At 36.5% G+C, this 21,072-nt stretch overlaps 1 protein-coding gene across 2 annotated transcripts; it reads right to left on the reverse strand.

Annotated features, from left to right (window-relative positions):
• Window positions 1-2,120: 2,120 nt before the first annotated feature.
• On the reverse strand, window positions 2,121-21,066 carry TXLNG (taxilin gamma). 2 transcript variants are annotated; one of them, XM_026714287.2, is made up of 10 exons: window positions 20,769-21,066; window positions 17,169-17,476; window positions 16,689-16,780; window positions 14,384-14,554; window positions 10,554-10,748; window positions 10,042-10,161; window positions 9,621-9,695; window positions 7,532-7,624; window positions 5,774-5,869; window positions 2,121-5,212 (listed from the first exon to the last, which is right to left on the reverse strand). In XM_026714287.2, the coding sequence occupies exons 2-10, from the start codon at window positions 17,380-17,382 to the stop codon at window positions 4,886-4,888; spliced, it is 1,383 nt and encodes a 460-aa protein (XP_026570072.1). In that variant the 5' UTR covers window positions 17,383-17,476; window positions 20,769-21,066; the 3' UTR covers window positions 2,121-4,885. The 2 variants fall into 2 exon arrangements, with proteins under 2 accessions (XP_026570072.1, XP_026570074.1); XM_026714289.2 differs by lacking the exon at window positions 20,769-21,066 and adding an exon at window positions 17,907-17,967.
• Between the last annotated feature and the right edge of the window lie 6 nt (window positions 21,067-21,072).

A 21,072-nucleotide genomic window follows, 5' to 3' on the forward strand; every position in this document is an offset into this window, starting at 1 on the left:
CTCTGAATTGATGGTTGATGCAATTGAAACAATTAGATACTGTGCTAGAAAAATATTCAATGCATTTTAAATTTATTCTAGTTAATTTGTTTAGATTAATATAGTGCAATAGTGTAAATTGTTGAATTTCAAGCTCTAAATTGTTTCTTGCTATTTTTTAACAATGAAAACTGCAATTATAATGGCAGGAATAGAAAACATTTGTTAGTTTTCAGTTTTAATCATACCTGATTATTAAGCATTTTATATGAGCCTAGGTTCTAGAGAACCACAGTATCTACCTAATACTCTGTCCTCAGCCTTTTCATGTATGGATATTTAGATATACATACTTTGAGCTTTTTAAAATTATATTGCCAGAAAACTGGCCATATTTACTAGAGTGTACTCAAAGTTAATAATTTTCTTAGCACTTGTATTCAAGATAATTTTTTTCAAAGTGAGCCCATGTAATCAAGCATGTAAGAGAATTTTAGTTACAATCATCAGATAAAATTTGAACTGTCTCCTTTCTTCATAAGCCATAAGAATGATAGATCCTACCAAACCTGATGAAAATGAGCACTCTTACATTTCTTTTCAACAAACTGGCTATAATTCCTTGCTTTTTCTGGTTTCCTCTTAGCAATAACTATGAACTTAAAATGGTTTCCTAGGAACTTGTATGGAAACAGATACTCTTCTAGATCACCAGCTGTATATCTATAGAAAGTCTGAATTTTCTTGCAAATCCAAACGTAAGAAAAACATATGGAGCCATTTTAAAGATAAGAGGAATTGCTGAATAATATATTGCTAACTTTTACATGGACACGATTTGGTTTATCACATCCAATTGTCTCCTTTCTGGCTGAAAGAAAAATAAGGAAACATTTTGTTTTTCCTTTAAGCAGTGACAAGATGGTAGAAATTAGCATCTTGCAACCTTCTACATCACCTTCTAGAATCTAGAATCTTTTACAATGTAGTCTACATAAAAACATTTGGATTCAATATAACAGAGTAAGAAGTTAATTTCTTGTGCTGTATTTTATCTAAACACATTTTGCTAAACATAACACCAAGGTTATAAGCCTTCATGGTTATGGCAAATGCTTTTTGACCTGAAATTTTCTTTTGCTACTGAATACATCTATTTAGGAACTTTAGGCCTGATGTTTTATTAGCAGAGTTATCTTCCTAAACCCAATTTCCAAAGTTTGAAGACTGTACTAGATTTTATGCTACATTATACACGGGACTAGATATGCTAAGCCCAGGCAGTGCAATTTACATATTTGGTTTTCTTCCCACTTTCATCATGAGTGAAAAAAAGATAAAACAAAATCATAATCCAGACAAGGCATAAGAGTGGCAAAGCAATGTTTTGTTTCATCTTTTTGTTCCATATTTGTTTTTGTTGTATATACAAAAAAAACCTGGCAAGAAATAGGGGCAGATTCAATATTTCAAAAGATCAATTTATATTCCTTAGAAATGTTAAAATATTTAAAAACATGAAAAACTACACTGAAAAAGTAATGATTTTAAATGAATGTGGTTTGCTTTTGTCTCACATTTATACAAGTCATAAATATTTCAAATTAAACTGTCTTAACCATTGGAAATGCATTTTCCTCTTTGATTCACTGCACCTGATCTAGAAATGCCCATCTTTGATTCATACTGAAAGCGAAGCTTATTAAGCTAAGGAAAATACTCTGCTACATACTCTTTTGCATGGTAGAAGTTGCACATTTTAACACATCTATTTACCATATGCATAGCTAATTTAGAGGGGTATGTTCATTGGACTGCTGAAGCTTATCTCAGAAGCAATGTAAGCTATATAAACTTTAGAAGTCTTAGGCTGTAAGGTCCTTAGTAACATTAGGAATCGTAACACTGTACATCATAACATCTTACATCATTATCTGTAGGAGACATTTTTCCACTGAGGCCCTCTAAGAGTTTTAATTTCTATTCTAACTTTGATACCAAACCAGAGACACAAAATTGAATGTCATTACAATTAAGGCATTTTAACTCAAGCAATATGATCACACATCTGTGGACAAATTTAATATTGAGAAAAACAAAGCCAATCTTAATTTAGAATAAAAGACACAGAGTCTAATATATTAAGCACACATATTTACTTAATCTACACAGAACGGAGTAGATTTCAGTTTCACGTTAGTGAAAAATTTCTACAAAATGTTCCTGAAAAGCAAAAACCAAGAGTGCCTATTTAGTCAGCATTTTTCATGGGTATGGGTTGCAATAATAAAGCAGCGTTCAGCACAAGCTAAAGTTCTGCATCACTTTTCACAGTTATTTCCATCTATGGTCTGAAGAGGTAGATTTTCTGTAACACCTGAGAATTGAACTGCAACAAAACCAGGTGTAAGAATAGAATGGAATAGATACAGCCCTAAAATGTGCATGTATATACTTATATTCCAAATAATTCTACGGCTTAGCTATTTACTGAGTATCTGAAGCCAAATTACACAACAGTAAAAATTGTGCACCCCTCTATACTGAACACACTGGATGCAAATCAACTGCAGGTATAAAGTAGTGGATGGTATAAGCAATAGCTTTCAGTGTTTATAAGCACATGATTATCAATTTACACACGGCTAGCTGCCTATAATAAGCATGAGCTGTACAACTAAAGTACATTGAACAAATCAGCAGAAAAATGGCAGTGCAGTTTACCACTTTATGGCAAGAGACAAGTAATAAGCTTGTCCTGTACTAGCCCTCTATTGTTCAATGCATGGAATGTCTTGAGACTTTAAACAAAACCCTAATTTAGACTGAAGAAAAAGTTGAAGAAAAAAATGCATGAGCAAGTTTTCTTTTTGAAAAGCTGTCATTATTTCAATAGCTTCATTTTATGCATCTATAATTGCAACTGGTTAAAAAAAACCTACTTTTGTCTATAATTAGGTCAATTGTAGACATAGGTAAAACTAATCAATATATAGTACCTATGAGGGAATATCTTTGCAGTTTTTACTTTCAACGTGCATTTGTTCCACTAGCCAATTTCTCAGCTGTTTTGCACTGTTCTACAAGCTCAAAGTGTTTGCACTTCTAGCTGTAGATTTGTTTGATGAAAGATTCTCTAGTCTCTCTTATGCTTATGACAACGTACTTGGGCTTTGTATTTTCCACTATATGTCAACTACTTACCTTACAGAATTTGGAATTCATACAAAAGAAAATGCAAACACATTTTAAGAAACAAAATACAAGCGGCCAGTTTCCAATTCAGGACTTTCCAAGTCTACTATTAATGTCAATTGTTTTTGCTTAAAAGTATAAATATCCCAAAAGTGTTCTTCAATCTTTCTTTCAATTAGGATATTGTATATTGTAATAGGTAAAAAGGCTAATACATCAGTAAAGCTCAAATTCAAATAATTTGCAACTAAACTGTAAGAAGAGTACACAAGCAGATAAAGAGAGAATTTATCAATAATGTGCTTAAATAAGAAAAGCTTCAAGAAAGTGAATCTAAACTAGGTACCAGAATTCAGTATTTTTTACATTTCTCCAAATAGAACTAGAAAGCTGATACATGTAGGCAGAGTTAACAGCAGCTTGTAACCTAGCAGCACTCTTTTGGTCCCTCTTTTCTTTAAAAAAAAATCAGATCATGGGAGATACATAAACTTTTGCAACTGACCTACATTCATAATTCTAACCATAGTACAAAAAGTGGAGTCTTGTATGCTGTGCATTTATTAGCAACATAAATACTGAAGTGCCAATTCCAGGTAACTTAGATATCAGAAGGCACTTCCATTTATGTATATGTTTGTCTAGTAAAATTTTTCATTTTACAAAAGTAATGTTTGAGACCAGAATGTTTTCCTGTATTTTGGATTAGATAAATTATATAATTTATACACTTTATCATGGACAGACCAGTTTTTATAAGAATGTGTATCCTGTGAAATATACACTTTAGGATTTCCCGTACTGAGTGTGGTTCACTGCATTCTTAAGTGATGATGCATTTATATATGTTCACTATTTCACACTAATAAGTAGGATCAAATCAAAAGAATTCCCAGAAAACCCTGCCTCCATAGATTATATATTTTGATCTAGCAACCACTAACTAAAATCTTGTTGCATTTAATAAGCTGCAACGATGACAGTAGTTTTTATATTACAGCTCATTTTTAAAAAAAACATTGCGACAAAAGTAGTGCATTCAAAATACATCCAGATTTAAGTTAGTGGCTATTTAGACAAATTATCCAGAGTTTGTTTTCTGCCTTAATTCCTTCAATATAACAGAAATGACAACAGTTATTTAATTTATACTGACTATCAGACAATCCTGAGAAATATGAATTGTACACCCTGTTTTTCCAGTTGCAAAGTTAAAGCATAGTTGTAGGCAAGTTAGCAGCTACACTAAACCCTGTAAGATTTTTCTTATCAGTATGGCCAGTCACACACCAAATTGTATTTTACTGGACTGCTTGGTAATCTCACCTCATCTTTAAATTTTAATTTACTACACAGATTTAAGTTCAATCAAACACTGATCAAAGTTGTTCCCTTAACATGATGACAAAATTATGTGGGTCTTAGATGATACAGTAATGCATTACTGGATAAGAAGAAAACACTGCATGCATCCTTAGTGGGGTTCTTTTGTAAAAAAAAAATGCAAATGTGCAATACAGTTGTGGATTCTTTTTATAGATAAGCTATTCAAAGCTGCTATGCAGCTTCCTGTACCAGGCAAATTCTGTTCTGTTTTAAGAAAATACAGATATGGTAGAAAAAGTAAGAAAATTTTCACCACAAAACTAATAGTTACCACCACCAGTTAAAGTTATACACAAAATATATCTCTTAATACAGTGTTTATATTTTAATCAACAAAATCTGTGGTAGGAATGGAAACCAAATTGACAGTCTTTTCAGAGCCTTTGTTTGCCACTCTTGTTTCGATATCTGGTTGGATTCCTTCTTGTTCTTTATTAATAGAAATTTCCAGCTTCTCATGAGAGTTGAGCATGCATGATTGCAATATAGGTATAGCTAGATCCACATCTGCTTCTCTTGAAGAAACCTGTTCTTTAAGAATTTCCACCTTCTCGTTTAACTCATTTCTTTCTGTTTGAAGAGCTCTACATAGCTTTTCCAAACGCTCCAGTTTTATTTGGAAACCTTTGTATTCTTTGTCTTTAATTGTCTTCTGTAATAAACAAGATAACATAGAGGATTCAGATTAATCTTACACAATATATTTCAAAACTGTTAAAACAGCCAATGACAAAACTACAAAAAATTTTCATGGTCACTCTTTTACTGACCAGTTACGGCTTCAGAATCTGTAATGTGAGGGGACCACAATTCCAATTCTCTTTTCTTGGTGTATTAAGTTCTATTTTCCCATGTAAAGGTCTCCTTCTCTAATCTGAAGAGCCTATTGCAACCCTCACTCACTAGATGGTTTAAATAAAAGTGATATACAACTTATTTTGTACAAACAAAAACACTTTGCATTTTTCTGATTATTGAAAACATTCAGATACAAACAAAATACATTTTTATTATGAAGATGGTGACATCTTTTTATGGAACATAGCATTAGCAAAATTTCAGTTTAAAATATAACCAAACCCTGTAAATTATATTATATTCTTTGAAATACTGTTTGATAATTCAGTAACTTTTGAGTTTCATCTAGTCTAGTTCAGACTATAAAATAAGAATGTAAAAGTAGCAATTTTTAAGAATGGAATCTTATACTCACTTCTTCAGCCATTTGCAAGAGAGCCTTGTTGTTGTTTTCCCATTTTGTACGCCACACGACTATTTCTTTTTCCAGTTTTTTTATTTTTTTGGTCATCTGAAATTAATTACACTGATTTTTAGCAAGTTGCTGGCAATGAACATTTTAATCTACTGTTTCTCAGATTGCCCAGTCTTTTGAGATTAAATCTCATTTTTATTTTAAAAAGATTTAATTGCATTTCTTTCACAAGATTCAAAACACATAATCATTTTACAAATAAAAATAAATGGTCTGAGAACCCAGATAATGTATAGCAAATGTTAAGACAATTGTGTGACAAAATCAGTACCATGGTTCAAAAAATTAACTCAAGATTGAGATAATTGGGTGAATGAATGCAAGTTGAACATAAATGGCAAAAAACAGAACAAGTAGATGAATTTGTATCGTTTGATTTTTTTTTTTTTTTACTAAAGATAGGAAAGAAAATAAGATGTTCAATTTACATAGATAGTAGAATGTTATCTGTTGCAAGAAATGAATATTTATCGAAATAATTAAAAATAGCTGTGATGACTCCCCAGATGCTTCTCCTGATGTCAGTTCAGAGGAAGGTAAAGCAGTTCCAGCATTTCTGGAGGGGAGTTGGTTAATGGCTCCAAGCAGCCACTTGACAGGGATTTGGCTCAAGCATAGCTGCAGCAGGACAGTCCTGAGGCTTCAGGTGCAGTAAACATGCAGCTGCAGCTGATCAGCGATGAGGAAGAAGAACTGCCTTCTACACCCTCATCCAAGAACACATAGGGCACAGGAAAGGCAGGAGTAAAGAAGGGCAGCCTGATTACTCATGAGGAGAAAGCCTTGACCTTTTTGATGGGCTGGACCAGAAGCTGGCTATTAAGCACAGCACATTGATAGAAGCGATGCTGGGAACAACATGTACATTTCTGGCTGTGTGTTTTCTGGTCATGTGATTCTTGCCTTGCTAGGGATTGACACCGTGACTTGAATTGTGCCTTGTGAACCCTCTTGTATTGTGGATTTAATTTTGCCTTGTGGGTTTACTTTGAGATTGGGAAACTTTCAAGTACCTTGTGGACTCACTGGCCACTGCTCTGTGAACTAGCATTGGTCTGCTTGTGGCTGGATTTAATTGGGACAGTTCTGGTTTTCTGGTGAAGAGAGTTGCAGGGGAATATTAATAAACCCACTAAACCAGTTATGTGTGTGTGATTGGGACATCACAATAATTTGATATTGTACCGTATTGAAGATTATGCTTCTGTATGGGCTCTATGGAACTGAGACGTAAAAGGCTCTATGTCAGGAGAGACATAAAAATAATGCATGGGAACTAGGTACTTCAATAAGTGTGATAAAACAAGAAGTGATGAGAGTCTTAAATGAATGGGTGCTGAATGAATGTGAATATGTATTTAATAGAAAAGTGAATGCCCATCATTTTTAGGGAAAATGCAGGAGACTGAACAGGAATGAAATGTATAAAGTTAAAATGCGTGGATTGAGAAAAGGAATGAAAAAAGGAGTGATGGAATGGATCTTAAAAACATGTGAGATGCTTAAAAAACTCAAGGCGATGCATGAAGCACTGTTTGGATAAGGTGGAAGCAAACACAATTTCCAAGGAGAGAAGATTAGATATAACTGCTATCCCCTGAAGTAAATTCCACTGAGGTTTATTTATCAATTAATACATAGACAAATCAGAAACATTACACATTTTTCTTACGGCAAATAGATAAGAAAATAAAATACCTTTTCCATTTCTTGTCTGAAAGTTGTGAAAAGTTCATTACTTTTTGCCATAGTTGTCTGGAATTCCTCAAATTTATCCATGTAAAGAGAAAGCTAAAAGTAACAATGTTTAAATCTAATTTAGAAACATAATTTAGAATTATTTACATAATAATTACACTAGTTATTCATTACATATAATGTCATGTACAAAATAGCAAAAAAATAAAAATAAAATAAAAGCTGATTTTGTCTTATGTGAAGACTTACATTGTCTAGATCTGTGATGGCAAACCTGTGGCACACAGCCATTTGTGTGTGCATGCGAGCCCCAGCCAAATTTACCTGCACTGTGCATTCATGTGCCTCCCAGCTGATTTTCGGCCCGTTTGAGGCCATTTTCACCCTCCTGAAGGCTTGAGGGAAGCTTCTGCAGCCTCGGGAGGCTGAAAAATGGCCCTTCCGGAAATACCGGAAGTGCCGAAACAGGCCCGTTTTCGGCCTCCCAAAGATGAGGAGTTTTTCCTCGAGCCTCTGGGAGGGCAAAAATGGCCTCCCCCAGGGCCAGAGGTCCTCCAGAGGCTGAAAACAGGCACTTCTGGAATTTCTGGAAGGCCCATTTTTCAGCCTCCCGAGGCTGCAGAAGCTTCCCTCAAGCCTTCAGGAGGGCGAAAATGGCTTCAAATGGGCTGAAAATCAGCTGGGAGGCATGCACATGCGCAGTGCAGGTAAAGGGGTGGGGTGGGGGTGTTGCGGGTGCATGCGCAGGGGGCGGGGCGCATTGCATTCTGAGTGCCAGCACGCGCACATGCTATCATGCCCTTTCAGCACACCATAACAAAAAGGTTCACCATCTCTGGTCTAGATTGATTTAGAGACCCAGTTAGCTTTCAAAAGATAAAAGCTGAGGTACCAGTTTCTATAAGATTACGTCAAAATAACAACTCTTAAAACACTGTTATTATGAAACAAATTTCCACCCATATGCACTTTCATTCCAATTCAAATGCATGCTATCGCAATGTTATACTATAACCATTAAAAATGACTACTGTATTGAGATAAACGAATTAAAATGGATTTAAATAGTATAGAATTTATAGCTCTAGTTTATATTATAATGAGAACTTAAAATACAAATTTTAACTTCGTAAAAACTTGTATATATCATCTTAAACACATCCTCTTATCTGCACTGATTAATATTTTTACTTTATTTTTTTATTTTCCCCAAAATAATTTGAATATTGGTTGTACAATAAATTTATAACAAAATAACAAAACACAAGTATAGGAAAGTTTTGTACAACTAGTGTCTTGCTTTTTGGGCAGTTTCTTTATATTGACTATATATTTACTTTAGGATAAATACTGTAGGGGGTGTTGGTTAGAATAAGGGAACAAAGAAATAAAGGAACGAGAGAACTAAGTGTTAATAAAAGAAATGAAAACATGAATAATTTTGTAGGGGCGTTTAGACTTTAGCTAAACAATAAAAGAATAAAGATTAATCCTGTGGACTTTCAAGGAAGGTTTAAAATGTGTTCTTATAAATGGGTTTATCACATTTTTAGAAATTAATCTGATATAGTATTTAAGCAAAAAGAATACTACATAGCAGCATGAATAAAATAGAGTAACCTTGTGAAAAAAATTGCTCTGTCATATCAAGACAAATTGGCATACATTTGAAAGGCATTACGATATAATTGTACATTTTGTATATAAGTTGTGTATTTATGCTCATTATAATAAAGTTCTTTTCAATCTGCACTGTCTATGAAATCAGCCAGGAAATATACATATTTTAAATGGCTTGCAACAACTTGAATTACCTTGGAGGTACGATTACCTATATAGATTTCAAGGTTACAGAAGCAATTTCCAGTTAATGTAGCTTCAAAGTATAGCAACAGTGGGTGACTACTATCTGGTGACTGACACTGAGGTTTAATTATTTGGGAAAGAATTGCCTAATTATTGTATTCCTTTCCCAAAGAATTGTTTTAGACTTTCAATATGATTTAATAATTTCAATTTTTAAGAAACTTCTCCGATTTCATTTAACAGATTAATAGCTAAGCTACTAATCACAATTTAAATTGGTTACCTGCTGTTTTAATTGGGCTTCTTGCTGCTTCATCTGTTCACATTTGTGTCTAGATTCGGTAGCTTCTTTTAACAGCTGAGGACAAAGAAAATATTTTCTGTCTAGAATACTTTAATATCAGGAAAGATTATACTTTTGATATTCACACACTTATGTAAAATTGTACACGTAGCTTGGAAAATGCAATAGGGCCAACAGGCATAGAGCTGCATACATGAACCATATTATACACTGTATTATTAAAGTTATCTTGTAACAATGTGCTGCATACAATTTAAGAACCCATTAATCTACATACTGACAATACAATAAAAAACCAAACATATTTTTAGCTTGTTCTAATAATAATAAAAAGTCTAAATGATATTGTAACAACTTACTAAATAATTCTTTCATCTTAAACTTTCTTAAAAACACTTACAAAATCTTTCTCCCTCTGATGTTTTTCTTCAGCTTCTTTTATAAGTTGTGTAGTCTGCTGAAGCTTGGCATCCACCAGTTGTTGTTGAAGTTCTTTATGCTTGAAGACTTTATCCATATGCTAGAGAAAAGCATAACTGCAATCAAACTAAAACCAAAAATTTAATGTCGAGTAAATGTTTCATAAGCTGGTTTTCTTTTGTGTGCCCTCTCCTTCAATCATGGTGTCTTCTTGAATTAACTAACATGATCTTCATTATTTATAATGAACCATGCTCAACTGGAAAACATATAAGAAGTGATTTGGATGTTGCACCAGACTTTGGAAGGCATAAGCTAACATCAATAAGCATGGATGCTGAATGGATAATGTTAGGCCAATTCTTCACCTAAACGATCTCTGTAGATTAAGTTTATTCCCCAAACTTGTTCCTTAACATTGGGGAGATATTCTTTGAGGTTTTATTGTGAGTATTATAGCATAATGAAATATTATTAGAATGGTTTACTTACTTCTTCTCGAAGTGCATACTGTTCCACAAGTTTCTTCAGTTTTTCCCCTAGTTCAATATTTTCTTGGCGGAGTTTTGCATTGTGTACACCATGCTGTTCTAGCTGTGCCTGAATTTCATTTAACGTAATCTGGAAATGTACTGTTGCTTCTTTACGTCTTTCTTCCTCTTCACGGGCTTGTTGCATATTTTCTTCCTTTTGCCCAGAGATTAAAATCCACTTATAAACATGTTTTTTTAGTTAGATTTTGGCTAACAGCAAAAAAAAAAAAAAATGCAACCCAGCTTCACCTTAACATATCAAAATGTTACAATTATACTGATTTTCAAATTCTTTTATCACCTCATCTGACAAATATGTATGAAGACTGATTTGTTTTAGAACCAATACATTAAAAGTTCTGATTGCAACTGGGGCATCATTTTTATAAGGCTTCCAAATTATAAATATGGTAATAGTGGACTTGAACTTGGAAAAGAAAGCTGCTTATAAATAACTTCATTTCAAATTAGAATTGCTTCTGGTGAAAGTCAGCAGAGAAACTAGTAGGTGACCATGTCTTTCAGAGCTGGTTGTTGCTATGCAATGAAGGACCAACTGTTTCTAACATGAAGTCAATTTGTTGAACCTTGTGCCCTACACACAAGACATGTTCCTGATGTGAACCAAACACAAAAAATCTAGTCGAATTAGCTGTTTTAAGTCCACATAATCGTACAGTATCACTTTTACAATATCACACAGGCCGAGTACTCTTGATAATATCTTCATAAACAATTTAAAGGAAGTAATTGTAGGGCAGGGGTGGGATTTAATTTTTTTTACTACCGGTTTTGTGGGCATGGCAGGGGAAAGATACTGTAAAATCTCCAGTCAGAGGTGGTATTTGCAGATTCTCCAAATTACTCAAAATTTCCACTACTGGTTCTCCGGAACTGGTCAGAACCTGCTGAATACCACCTCTGTTGTAGGGGATGCATAAAATTTGCAGATGACACCAAGCTGGCAGGAATAGCCAATACACCTAGAAAGATAGATTCACGATCAACAAGGATTTTGACAAACTCAAACACTGAATCCTATCTAACAAAATTAAATTCAATGGTGAGAAAAATAAGGTTTTACACTTAGGCAAGAAAAAACAAATGCACAGGTATAGGTCACCGACAGCTAATCTTTCCGTCCCTGCGTGCCAAAAGTGTGTGTGCGCATGCGTGCCAGCACCCATAAGGCAATGCATGCGGGGCCCTGCATGGCCCCTGTGCATGCATGCATGACCCCCATGCGCAATGCACATTTCTACACATGCTTGTGCAACCCCCATTTGCAATGCGCGTCTCTGCACCTGCCGCACTTCTCCTGCTGCCTCCACCCCCTGCACATGCACGGCAGCTACCCGATGATCAGCTGGCAGGAGGGTGGCACGCGCGCCTTCACAGTGGACCTGCTCTGGGGTGACGGCTTGCGTGCTGGCAGAGATGGCTCTGCGTGCCACTTCCGGCGTTAGCCATCACAGGAATAGGTGGTATCTTGCTCAACAGCAGTCACTGTGAGAAGGACCTAGTAGTTCTGGACAACCATTTAAATGTGAGCCAACAGTGTGCTGCAGCTGCCAAAAAAGCCAATGCAGTCGTAGGCTATATTAACCAAGGGGTACAATCAAGATCACATAAAGCTTAATTATACTTTATAATGCTTAGGAAAGATGTTGAGACTCTAGAAAGAGTGCCAAGAACAGCAACAAAGATGATGAAGTGGCTGGAAGCTAAAACATAGGAAGAATGATTGCAGTAGTTGGGTGTTGTCTAGTTTAGTGAAAAGGACAACTGGGATGACATGATAGCAATGTTTCAAAATGAGGGGCTGACACAAAGAACATGGGGTCAACCTAGTCTCCAAAGAATCTGAAGGCAGGACAAGAAACAACAAATGAAAACTATGAAGGAGAGAAGAAACCTAGAACCAAGGAGAAACTTCCTGACAGTGAGAGCAATTAAACATTGGAGCAGTTTGCCTCCAGAAGCTGTAGGGGCTTCATCGCTGGAGATTTTAAAGAAGGGATTGGACAGCCATTTGTCTGAAAATATAGTCTCCTGCTTGGCTGGGGTGGGGATTAGATTGGAGAACCTTGTGTGTCCCTTCTAACTCTTATTATTCTGTTTTATTATTATTTCTGTGATCTTGTGTATCCATCTCATCAAGCCCAAAGAAAGTCTGGAATAGTATAAGATCTCTTACCATTGGTAGGGGTTGGACAAGAAGACCATCTAGGTCCAATCCAACACTATTATTCTATGTTTTATTCTATGTTCTAATTATTAGGTAATGGAAGATCTAAATCAGATTATTTCAGCAACAGTGAAATAGAATCTATTAGAAAGTTAAATTTCCATAGAAAATAAGAACAGAACATTAGTTTCATTGAAATTAAAAGCAATAATACTATGAAGAATCCTCTGATACTACCCATGTTTCCCCCCAAAATAAGACCGTCTTATATTTTTCGCCACAAAAAAGGCACCAGTCTTATTTTCAGGGATGTCATCCACTGACTAACCTCATTGCATGCATCGCCCCAGCCTCCTTTTTGCTGTCCGAGGCCTTTAGGAACTTCTTCTGTGGCCAGCAAGTCTTTCCAGATCGATCCGGAGCTTTGTTATCAGCTACAGAGGCCTTCAAGAAAGTTTTGCTAGCCTTGCTGGCTGCAAAAGAAATGGGCTGGCAAGGCAGGTGTCGGGGTGTGCGAGTCCTGGCTACAGCTGTCCAAAGGTAAGTAGTAAGTCAGCTCCACCCCCCCATTCCCACCCAGCTTAATTTTTACCTGTGCACTCTGGAGTGGGCAGGATCTTAATTGCGCTTATTTTGGGTGTTAGGGCTTATATTGAACACATGTGTAAAAATCAAGCTAGGATTTACTTTCAGGGTAGGTCATATTTTCAGGGAAACAGGGTATGGCATGGCTAGTTTAGAGTGGTATATTGTATTACAGTTTTAAAACTTTTCAAAAGTTCACAGTTTAAAAGTTGTTTTTTAAGAGATTTTTAAAGCATCATTTATTTAACTGTACATGTTTACAAATTTCCATTTATTTAACTATACTTTAAAAATTGTGCTTTTTAAAGACTTCCTCACTTCAGAATACTTTTTAACCAAGAGAAGCAAATAAAGCAATTTGATGAACATAATTAAGGTGATTTATAAATCAGTGATGTCTGCATGAATCATATATGGAACAAGACATGGCCTAATGTTACAAACCAAGAATGATTTTAATGAGATATAATTTGGGGAAAGATCAGTGAAAGAAATGAAACTCCAAGAAAAGTACTAGAGTAAGAGGGAAAGAACCAACTTCTCTAAGTGGTGGTTTACTATTAAACATTTATAATAACTAGGGGAAAAAAAGAACAAAGGTACCTCAATATTCATTTTTAAAATGTGAACTGAAGATGAAATATTTATTCATAGGAATTAAAAATATGGATATAATGCTTTTTATAATTGCCTCATGATAGATTAAATCAAATATTCAAATAACAAGATCATGGTATCCCAATTCCTAAAGTGACAATTTGCTAGTAAATAGAGGAAAACAGGATCAAGAAAGAATGGGCAACTTGGAATAGGCAGCTCTACATCATTACCACTCTGAAAAGACACCTGACTAAAGTATATCCCAAACAAAAAATAACAAACCTATCTAGGATGGTCATCCTCTTCACTTAGTCCCATTTTGTTACAACTCCAAAATATTACATAGCCAGGCTTTTTCTTTTTTGAAGAGAACTATTTATTTCAGTTTTACTGATGTATTACTGCAGAAAACTAACCTTGAGAGTCTTATTATGCCGTTGTAATTCTCGACACAGAGATTCCAGTTTGCTACGTGCAAGAATTGCTTTGCTATGTTCACTTTGCAGGTGCACTTTCTCTTTTACAACCTGTGCTTGTTTCTTTTGCAGCATCTTCATTTGTCTCTGAACATTTCGGCTCTCCTCTAGCTAAATGAAAAAAAAAGAGAAAATACATATTTGAATTCAGTTTAAAGAGAATATTTAACTTCTAGAATTCCAATTTGAGACCTAACATGTGCATTTGAAATTGTTAGTTTTCTAACTGGCAGTTTATCTATCCTTAGTCTGTAACCTAACCCTCAGGATGAAGCAAAAATCAATTCATTCCATTAATTGAGCTCTTAATACACATATCTTTATTATGGTAACATTGGCATCTTTTGCTATTCTCCCAAATAATAAACTTTAATTACAGTTTTAAAATGTCCCTTTTGTATGTCAAGTATATATTTAAAATATTTAAAGGATCTTCTGCTAGGATACCAAAGAAAAAGATCTGCTATGCATGCACATATATGTATAACAATAACAAAACAATGGCACTGAGTTACTGGTTCAAGCAAAGACACTCCTTTATGCCAATACACTTTGTGAAGATACCTGTGCAGAAAGTAGCACATTTGTTAGAGGTTAGTTCGCTTTTTAAATTATGAAGATATTAAATAACTTCAGCTCCATGCTTTGCCAATCCTAGGCCAGACAATGATTGTTCTGTCATTCAGATACCAGGATCTCTTTCATCAGCTTCTACAGTTGACTTTTATCAGAGTCAAAAAATCTTACTCACATAACATGGTGTGGTGAAAACTAGGTTACACTCTCTGTTCAGAGCTCGAAGTTTCTATTAATCTGTTAGTCCTAAAGGTGCTTTTTCAAAAGGCAACTAGACTTTCCTCCCCAAAAAAAGTTGCCTTTTGAAAAAGCACCTCTGGGATGGATAAGGATATGCAAACAGAAATTAAATCCAGACAAGATATAGGTGCTACTGGTAAGTAGGAAAGTAGATTCAGAGACTAAAATGCAACTTGTGTTGAATGGGACTATATTTGTCCTAGAAAGTTAAGTAATGTTCCTTGATATTCAGCTGCCAGTAGTGAGAAGCAGCTTCCCCCACCCCACCCCCAATTAAGGCTAACGTGTCAGCTGCCAATCTTGTTTTGACGAGTGCAGTAAGTTGTCAAAGAAGCTAAAAAATGTCTGGAAGTTGCAACTGGGGCAAAATGCAACTGGGGCAGTTATCTGCTAATGGGGCTAAATACCAAGTTCACATGTTACATGTATTGAAAGTTGCACTGGTTAATGATTGATAATTGGACACCATTGAAGATGTTGCTATGGCCCTTTAAAACCATAAGTATCTGAGGGTCTGACAAGCTGGGGGGGGCTACCCTTCCTTGTTCCAATATTTGAGGGGCTGCCACAAAGAAGAGGGGGCCAACCTATTTACCAAAGCACCAGAAGGCAAGACAAGAAACAATGGATGAAAACTAATCAAGGAAGAAGTAACCTATAACTAAGGAGAAATTTTCTAACAATGAGAACAATTAATGAGTGGAACAGCTTGACTTCATAAGTTGTGGCTGCTCCATCACTGGAGGCTTTAAGAAGATACTAACAGCCATTTGTCTGGAATGGTATAGGGTCTCCTTCCTTGAGCGGGGTTGGACTAGAAGACCTCCAAGGTCCCTTCCAATTCAGTTATTCTGACTTCTGGCCTTTTAGATTAGAGTATGATCTAATCTATTTTAGATTATATAAAGAACTAGAGCATATCATTTTTCAAAAGACCAGGATAGGCAAAATAATTTCTTGATCATTAAAGGAAGACACTGGGTCCTAAAGATATATGATATGCTATCTGATGCATTACATTAGCCATTAAATACTTGGTGATTGCTTTTAGTTTGTTATTTTTTCCTTCCAGATGACTAATTTTGCATTATTTTTAATATTAAATGCTCTAAGTAATCAAGATGTACTAGACAAATTCCAGGAAATCTGTCTGTTAGGTATATTCTAGACAAATTTAATTTGCAGTTGCTTATATAAAGTCAAGCTTCCACTCAGTTATGTGGAGTTATGGTATAGGATAATATGACAGTGGTTTACTAATGCTTCTTTGATTTCCCAGCTTATTCTATTCTATGAGTCTATTCTATGGGCTTTCCTGGCGTTATCCCATTAAAATATTAGCTAGATTTAATCCTGCTTAGTTTGTTCAGCTTCAGTCAAGGTCAATTATGCTATCCATGTTTATAATATTAAATCTAAAATATATTACCAGATCAGCATATTTCTTGCAGAGTGCTGCTAGTTTTTCTTCTGGAGTAGCAAGTGTGTTTAAAGCTTGCATAAGTAACAATACTTCTTTTCCTATGGGCCAAGAAAATATCATAGCAGCATGGTTAGAATATTGACAATAAAAAAATGTAAAATATGAGGAAATTTCAGCCAAAGCAACATTTTCCTAGAAGACAATGTGAGAATGGGCATCAACAACTTCTGAATAATTACAGTATAAACACATTGGGTGCAAGTACTGGTTTCCATATAAAAAACCCATTTTACCTACAAGAGTTAGGAATGTAGAGAGGCAGCTAGCAAAGCACTATATATTTAACTATCAAAACTGAATTTAATAAGGTTCAATAAAATATTTGAGTTTTAAGACATATAGCTATTAAGAGCATGAGAGTTTAAAATATGTAATAAAGACAATATGTTCAACCTTAAAAATCTATGTTTCAATGGCAATAAGTACCTAAAGTTTTTTCTTTGTTTTTCTCATTTTCTGAGTCTTGCTGGCCATCAGGTGGGTCAATACGTGTTTCTTCTCTCCCTGGAGTCTCCTCCCGCAACTCTTGGGTACAATAGTCTTTCCCCACCAGCTTTCTGTTTTTGGAAATGTAATCTTCTACCTCCTGTGCATCTTCATTTTCTCTGCTCTCACAGTCAGTTTCTGCTTGCTGCAGCATTGTATTTGTAGTATGCTTGCTGTTCTCCAATTGATCCTAGTTGCCAATTCCAAAACTCACAAATCTTTGATTTTTCCACAGTAATCAACTCACACTGGGAAGAGAAATATACTCAAATTATTAAAGAAAACAACCGCATCGAGGCACCTAAAAGAATAGGCATGTTTCACCAACGAACTGCGCATGTTTAGACGGGAGGGCAATGATAAGCACATGCCATGGGAACAATCCCACTCCTTGCTGATCCTAGGACAATGCCGTGAGCTTACTTGGAGACAGGTCTTAATTTTATTGCTTCAACGTTTAGAATTGTGCCGGAAGGGGAAAAAAACGACAGGAGCTCCATCCGATTATGATCAAACCGGCTCCCCTTCCCGCTCTGAAGAGCTCATGTGAGAAGCGGCACAGTGGGATAACCAGACCCCCTCCCTTTCAGCCAAACGCCGGGCTCTTGCCCAGGTACGGAGGGGGAGAAAGACGAGACTGAAGTAGTAGGCTACCAAGAAAGCGTCTACTATAGCTACCTCCGCCGCCAAGAAGCCGAACTGCGAGACCGGAAGTTTAGCGAAGCAGATTAGAACGACGCGCTAAGGAACTTCCGGTCTCTTCCGCCCAAAGACCCGGCTGTGGGTAAAACAACCCCCGCCCCCGCTCCCGGCCAGGATGTGAACGCGGACGGGTTCGCGCTGTGCCCGACTACTTATTCCCATCTCTGCGGAGAAAGCGCGTGGCAAGGGAACGCGGGAAACCGAAGCGACGGCATATTGTTATTCGCTCCTTGATTTTTAAAAGCCATGAACTAATGTTTGCTCGCTACACTTTGCCCTACAATCACCATGTTCGGTTGCTACCGATTGATTCTCCTCTGTGTCGCCGACAACGGAATTCAGTTGGGTTGAATCTCTAGCCCCCCAAAACGTGTGCTACGACAAGGTGAAGGTTTTAGTTGACTTTAATATTAATAATAAATATTCAATATTCAATTAATATTCAATTCAATATTAATATTTAAGTCAATTAAATATTGCTGGCAATTCTATAGGAATTATATTTACATATTTGCATATTTACTCTGAAAAAAATATGACTGAGGGATTCAGTCCTATGTTCAGGCCCATAAAAAGATTCAATAGGGAAGATGACCAATGTTTCATTGCCACAGAAAGTCCAGAAATAATGGATGTAAGATAGAGCTACCTAGATCTTGGTGAATTAAAAGGAAATTTTCCCAGAAACGAAAATATTGCAAGACTGGGGTGGTATACCTCTGAATATTGTAGATTCTTCATTTCTGATTTTTTTTAAAATAGCCACAAGGATGTTTTTCCTCCCTGCACAATTCAGACAGTTGGACTAGACCACCCTAGTGGTCCCTTTAAATTCCTGTTCTAAAATTCAATAAGTGAACATCTTAGGGAAATTGTGTGTGTGTGTGTACGCATGTGTACACACTAAATTTCACTAAGATGTTCACTTACAGAATCTTAGAATATCTCCCAAAATTTAGATTTCTACTTTTTAAAACAGAAAAGTTTAGAGTTGAGTGATAAGAGAAAGGCTAGACAACAAATTGTATTTCTGATGAAAGCTTGTTGCCCTCCCCAAGCCTATGAATTTTATTCATGAGTGATTGTTTGAGGGCTGCAATATCAGGGAGAATTTGTGCTGTAAATAATGGCCACATACAAAACCATTGTTCAAATAGAGAATGTACAGAGTTGCAGTGTGGAGTCTCTGGTGTTGACCTTAGTTGGTTGCAAATGTTTCACTCAACTAGGTAATAGTACTAGATAGCATGGAGTTTACTCTCTATTTACATATTTACATATCAGGGGTCTTCAAACTTGACAGCTTTTAGACTTGTGGACTCAACTTCCAGAATTCCTCCTCCAGTTATGTTAGCTCAGGAATTCTGGGAGTTGAAGTACACAAGTCTTAAACTTGCCAAGTTTGAAGACCCTTGTTATATATAGTAAGTTGCCCTGTCAGTGTTGGTGGGGATATGGTTTCCTCCTTCCTAGTTCAATACCCTAATCAAAGAACTACCAATGAAGAATCCCTTTCCCATCATTACAGGTAGGGCAAGCTACTATACATAAACAGGAATTAAATCCCACACTTGCAGGACTCATGATGTTACATAGTCAAATAATGAAACATTTGTCACCAAGCAAGCAAGCAAGTTTGGAGAATACCAAGGACTCTTAACAGGTGTCATTTGTTAACCATCATTAACAAAACAAGCGCCATAAAGGCCTATTTTTTACATACAGGTTTTCTTGGTTGGACTTTTCCAACATTCTCCATGCATGAGATGTTTTGTGAGGGAATGAAATACAGCAATGCCAGAGACATAGAAAATTATCCCTCAAGGAGCAACAACCATATTTAACTTTCTACTTCACTCTGAGTTAAGGAAGCATGTCACTTATTTGTCCCTTCTGGATATTGTGGCCAAGGTCACCACTTACATAAAGTTTACCTATAGAAAGAAGAGAGTGAATGGAAAAGTCAGTGTGGGTGTGCTCTTCAATGGTCAATTCTTTAGATTGTTCTGCTCAGAGAAAAATAGGCAAATGCCATTGCTTTTTATTGCCCCTGTGGGCCTAGTTCTATTTGCCACCAGGCCCAGAAGGGATGAGTCAGAAAAGAATTGTTGCTATTTGGTTGCAGGTTCTCATCTCCACAAGCAGAACTCAAGACAACCAGACAATGTAGAGATCTTAGGGAATTTTCTAACTAGGGTTCTTCCTCCCTGTACTTTTACTAGCTCTTCTGGTTGGCAGAAGAAAGGAGAAGTTTACTCCTTGACAACTTCTTTTCCTTGACAAACTTGATTTTTCTTTCAAAATAAAAAAACAAGAAGCAAACCTCTTCAAAATTGGTAAGCCACAAGCAGCCTGTCCTTTCAGGTAACAAGCGCCTCTCCCCTCCTGTATTTAAGAGGTCGCACACAATTGACTCATCAGTTCTTGGCGGTGCAGCAGTAACCACCTGGATTTCGCACGAGGAGACTATAGTGATCAAAAGCGGATGCGGCAGAATCGACAACATTTATAAATGAGATGTTCCCGGCAAAGGGACTTAGAAAGCATCGCGTATAACAGAGCGACTCGCGATTCGATATCATCCACATGTTCTCGCCCCGCTCCCTGAAGAGCACGACAGCAAGTGCACATGGTCCCCGAGACTTTCCAATCCTTTTTTTCCTACGGATTCTCCCAGGAGGATGTGGCTATAAGCCGTCCCTGCTCTGGTGCGGCATTCTCCCAAGGGGGATATAAAGACATTGCAGAAATACCTTCCCAAACTGCAACTGTAGCACACCACCTGCAACTGGAGCCCTTCTCCCCAAGTAAAGTGGGAAAGAAAACACAATATTTTACCTCTGAATAGTCCCGTATCAACACGTAGGGCCGCTGCCTCCTCCTTTCCTTCAGACGGCTCTGGCTCAGCAGTCAGTCTGGCCTCCGCGGCAGCACTACCTTAAACACACGCTGGGCCGGCTCTGCGCGCCGCCATAACGTGAATATGGCATCCAAACAAGTCGGCCCGCACCGGAAGCCCTCTATGTCAACCTGGGCTCAGCCAATCACTAGAAGCTTTTCTCTGCATCCGGGGTTTGCCTTTACTCCGAATAAAGCACAGCCATGGGAGCAGCTTGGAACTACAACTCCCAGTGTTGATGAG

The sequence above is a fragment of the Pseudonaja textilis genome, chromosome 8 (assembly GCF_049901715.1).
Source record: "Pseudonaja textilis isolate UNSWEBS1 chromosome 8, rPseTex1.2, whole genome shotgun sequence".
In the NCBI taxonomy this organism is placed as follows: domain Eukaryota; kingdom Metazoa; phylum Chordata; class Lepidosauria; order Squamata; family Elapidae; genus Pseudonaja; species Pseudonaja textilis.

Excerpts from the sequence above, each read along its gene's own strand:
- TXLNG (XM_026714287.2), bottom strand. The coding sequence starts at position 17,382 with ATGCTGCAGCAAGCAGAAACTGACTGTGAGAGCAGAGAAAATGAAGAT. Across the intron at positions 10,749-14,383 it reads GGCATAATAAGACTCTCAAG|GAAGAAAATATGCAACAAGC; the intron begins GTTAGTTTTCTG and ends TCTGGGCAAAAG. Across the intron at positions 10,162-10,553 it reads AGTATGCACTTCGAGAAGAA|CATATGGATAAAGTCTTCAA; the intron begins GTAAGTAAACCA and ends GCTTTTCTCTAG.